General features: G+C 54.0%; 1 protein-coding gene across 1 annotated transcript; it reads right to left on the bottom strand.

Annotated features, from left to right (window-relative positions):
* Nucleotides 1-322: 322 nt before the first annotated feature.
* On the bottom strand, nucleotides 323-3,749 carry Fxyd4 (FXYD domain containing ion transport regulator 4). The gene is made up of 8 exons (XM_023721324.1): nucleotides 3,720-3,749; nucleotides 2,018-2,074; nucleotides 1,646-1,678; nucleotides 1,549-1,572; nucleotides 941-1,015; nucleotides 830-866; nucleotides 643-758; nucleotides 323-459 (listed from the first exon to the last, which is right to left on the bottom strand). Exons 2-8 carry the CDS (start codon nucleotides 2,052-2,054, stop codon nucleotides 443-445), a joined length of 339 nt encoding a protein of 112 aa, XP_023577092.1. The 5' UTR covers nucleotides 2,055-2,074; nucleotides 3,720-3,749; the 3' UTR covers nucleotides 323-442.
* Nucleotides 3,750-4,333: the final 584 nt, after the last annotated feature.

The raw sequence follows: 4,333 nt of genomic DNA on the forward strand, positions 1-4,333 counted from the left end.
GGCTCACAGGCACAGGGAGCTGACATGTGGTGAGGGGGTTCTCTATGCCCTCAAGAGGGTGCCCACTGGGTGTCATTCTGGGCTGCCAGATCCCTGGGTCTTCAGGGCAAGGGCTGAAAACTGGGGCTTTTATGGTACAACTTGATGGCCTCATGCCCATGTGGGCCTGCTGTGGTGGAGCCCAGCCATAGGCCATGCAAAGGATAGGCCCCTGGGCAGGGGTGGGGGTGGGGTGGGTTGGGTTGGGTTTGAAATGGGGCTACAAGGAACAGCCAAGTAGGTGTACTGACTCTCCTCAGCAGACTCACAGAGCCCACAAGGCTATAAGCACAGTGGTGGGACCATTTAATAGATAAATAAGCTCCACAAGTGACCAGGCCATTCTGAGAGGGATCCAGCAGCAAGGTGGTGGGCAGCAGGTCCCACCCATCTGGTCCTGGGCTCAGCAGCCACTGGTGCCTGCAAAGAATAGGACAGTGGGGGCTGGGGAGATGGCTCAATAGAATAAGTGCTTTCCTGGCAAGCACAAAATCCTGAGTTCAATCCCAGGTACCGCAAATGAAGAAGAAGAATGGGACAGTGCCTTGGGGACACATGTGGCCTGGAATGCAGACCCTGCCCACCCACTGGTATCCAGCTCACCTGCCTTGAGGAATGAGATTCCCTCAGGTGGAGGGGCTGCAGGAAGGACAGAAGCAGTTAGCACCAACCAGCAGTGGGGTCTTCTGTCTTCCCAGAGTGCAGAGCTGTCCCTAAGTCTTTTGAGGGGTGTGTGGATGACAGACTCATGCAGTTCATGAACCCCACCCCTCACACAGGTCCTTCTCACCTGGGCCCCTTGCTCTGCTTGCACTTGCACTTGCCACCTGTGAGGAGGGAGGATGGGTCAGAACCACCCCCCAGCCACTCCCCCACCCCGTACCCCTACATCCCCACTCACTTAGGATGCAGGCTATCCCAGCGATGCACAGGAGCCCTGCGAAGATCATGCCACCCAGCTGCAGGCCCTCCCAGTCTGGGGTGGGGGAGGGGGGCAGAGAGATTCAGCCCAAGACAGACATGGGCCAGGCTGGGGCCAGGCCAGGGGTCAGGGAGGCTCTGTGTGAGCCCTGGCTCCATTTCCAGCATGGAAAGCTGGTTGAGTCTGCTGCTCATTGGTAATGCTTGGCTGAGCAGGTGTGCAGCACTTGTCAGAGTACTTATTCATACTAGGCTGGGGTGGGGCTTGTGTAGTGGGGGAAAGGCCTATCTATCTAGCTGCACAGGTCTACATCAGGTCACCACACACCGTAGGGTCTGGTGGGGACAGGGGGCACACAGATCAAGGATAAAAGTGTTGGTAGAAGGTGGCGTGGGCTGGGATCCCTGCATAGTCTGGTGAAAAGCCATAAAGAAGATCAGAGATGGTACCCCACAATCCTCAGCTGAACTGAAGTGTGGCAGGGTAGCAGACAGCCTTAATACCTGTCTCCCATGTCCCTGCCAACCTGTCTAGCAGAGAGGTCGAGGGTAGGCCAGGGTGGTATGGGCAAGGGTAGCAGCTCTTACCATAGTAGAAGGGACTGTTGTCCTCTGAGGAAAGAAAAAGAAAGTAAAGGCTAGACCCAAGCTGGGATGGGACTCAGGGTAAGGGAATGCTTCTCACCAAACAAGTCACTGGCTCCTGTGGTGGGCAGGCCTGGGCAGGAAGAACAGAGGACAGAAGGTAGTGGTGGCAAAGTATTGTCTGTAGGGTTTGGAGACTACCCTGGCCTACCACAGCCTTTTCTGGTACCTTTCCGAACCTCTGCCCCCAGCACACAGCCCCACGCTTCCAATATTTCTGGCTTTGTGCTGAATGGATGACCAACACGGGCTTTGTTGGTCTGTCTGTATCTTCCTGTAATATCTGGCTACCTCTCTGCTCCCCAGGAAGCAGGCTCAGTGACCCAAGGCCTATGAAACATTTCTGCAGTGCCCACATTGTGCCCTTGGAGTCATTCCTAGCATACCACCCCCAGAGAGGCTCTGAACTCACCTAATGCCAGGAGGAAGGCCTGGGTTTTTCTTTCCATGACACCTCCTAGGGGTAGGACTGTTGGTGAGACAGGTGGAGAGGTCAGGGATGAGTGATGAGGAGCAGGATGCAAGCTGCCAGGCTTGGGGATAGAGCTCAGTCCCCTTTTGTCTAGAGAGGCTGGCACCTGCCTGGGGTCCTGCAGGTTGGCTCACTAAAGGAAGGAGGCCTGGAGAACTATAGTCAAGTCTACTATAATCCCAGTCCTAAAAACAATCATTATCTGTGTCATAGGTGTGTCACAGGAGGAGACAAATAGAATTCAGGGAGGGGTAACCAGATGGCCAAGGTCAGCAGTTTGAACTAGGGTAACCCCGGGTTGTTCACAAAGGACCTAGGGAGGCCGAATTTCCCAGGCAGCATGAGCCCAGAGGCTCAGAGCAATGCATAGCTAGGGCTTAGAGGTAGGGCAGGGGTGCTGGTCCAAGTGCCCCCATCCCTGCTTGAGGAGCCCATCACATGGCTCACAGCCCACCTCCCTCTGGGGCATGGTTCCACCTGCAGTCTCACTAGTTGTCCTTGGTAGCTGGGGCCCTGTTTTGTGCACATTGGCATCGGTCTGGCTGGGGTTACTGTGGTTCTGCCCTGAAGCCACCACTGTCATCCCTGGATGAGATCAGGGATTTTGGTCACTCATCAGGTTCCTTAAATTCTCTGGGCTCCAGTGCCCTTGTAAGCTATTTGGGTAGGTTTAAACCAACCATTTATTAAGTAAAAAAAAAAAAAGGCCAGGGAGATAGCTCAGTGGAGTAAGTGCTTGCCTGGCAAGCACAAGGTCATGAGTTTATCCCTGGTATCACCAAAAAAAATTTTGTTATATAGCCCACCACTGAAAACCTGTTACAGTATATACATATATATTATATCCCGGGTGGCACATCCCTGTAAATCCTAGCATTTGGGAGGCAGAGGCAGAGGCAAGAGGATTACCATGAGTTCAAGGCCCAGCCTGGGCTACATAGTGAGTTCAAGGCCAGCCTAAAAACCAAAACAAAAAGGGTTGGTCATGCTGGTAAGCACCTTTAATCCCAGCAATCAGGAGGCTAAGGCAGGAGTAGTAGGCCAGCCTGAACTGTACAATCAGACCCTTTTTCAAAAAACAAACAAACAAAAAAAAGGCTGGGGAGCTAGCTTAGCATCACAAGTGCCTGCCTGGCAAGCACAAGGTCCAGAGCTCAGTCCTGGGTGCCACATGCCATATTAGCTTGGAACTGGGCCTGGTGGCATATGCCTGCAATCCCAGTGCTGGGGAGGCTAAGACAAGAGGATCATTACAAGTCTGAACCGTGTAGCGAGACCCTATATCAAAAGAATAAAAATAAAGTACAAAAAGTATATATTAACTCCCCCCAAAATTAAAATATATCAATGCGTAAACATCTACTCATTTTGCCAAATGGGATGGTGGACTCTTGACTTGTCAATGAGACTGGGGTAGGTCAGGCCCAAGACTACCCCCACCCAATCCCTGGCACATGAGGGCTCCTCCAGCCCAGGGCAGTCCCATCCCTGCACAATGGTCAAAGCAGAAGCCTCCGGGCCCAGGAAGGCTGCTGTAAGCTCTCTGTCCTCAGAAGCCCACTGTTGAGTCCTCCACCTACAACCCTCCCTTAGGCATCTGGGGCCAACTCCTCCTCTTGTACCTGCACACCTGGGCACTCACCTGGACGCTCACCTCTGCACTGGCTTACCTGGGTGGTCAGAACAATTCTGGGCTGCGCACAGCCCTTTAAAGCCCATGGCCCCACCCAGGGCTGCTAGGGAACTAGTCCCTCTCACCTGCCTTTCCTGTGCCTGCCACAGCTGGCTGGGGCTGAGGGTGAGGGAGGGGATGGGCAGCTTCCTCTTTCGGAGGAAAGAGAAGCGAGGGGTGTTGGGCTGCTCTGTAGTCAGTACAGGTCCTGGGCTTCTATCAGCCATCTTGTGCACAGGGCATATGACACTTGGTGGCTAGCTTGAGGCCTCTGTCCCTCTGTCCTTCCACACCGAGAGAACACTTGGCTGGCAAGAAGCTGGGGTCTTTGGCTGAGGAGGTGGGTGGGTCTTCTTGAGCAGAAGGAAGAGTCATTGGCAGTGGCTTTGCAGTGGCTGCCAGATGGGGCAGGGTCCCCAGGCTTGGCCTCCATGAGGTCTGTGGCACAGGACTGAAGTGTTGAGGATCACTGTGGGAATCGGCACATTGGAGCTCAGGCAGGGATTAGTGTCTGGGAGTCTTTGCTGGATGATGTCCTTGATCTGTGCCCAAAAGGAGGGTGGGGAAGTGGGAATTCCTTAACT

Source organism: Octodon degus, unplaced genomic scaffold (genome assembly GCF_000260255.1).
Source record: "Octodon degus isolate 3935 unplaced genomic scaffold, OctDeg1.0 scaffold00081, whole genome shotgun sequence".
Classification (NCBI taxonomy): domain Eukaryota; kingdom Metazoa; phylum Chordata; class Mammalia; order Rodentia; family Octodontidae; genus Octodon; species Octodon degus.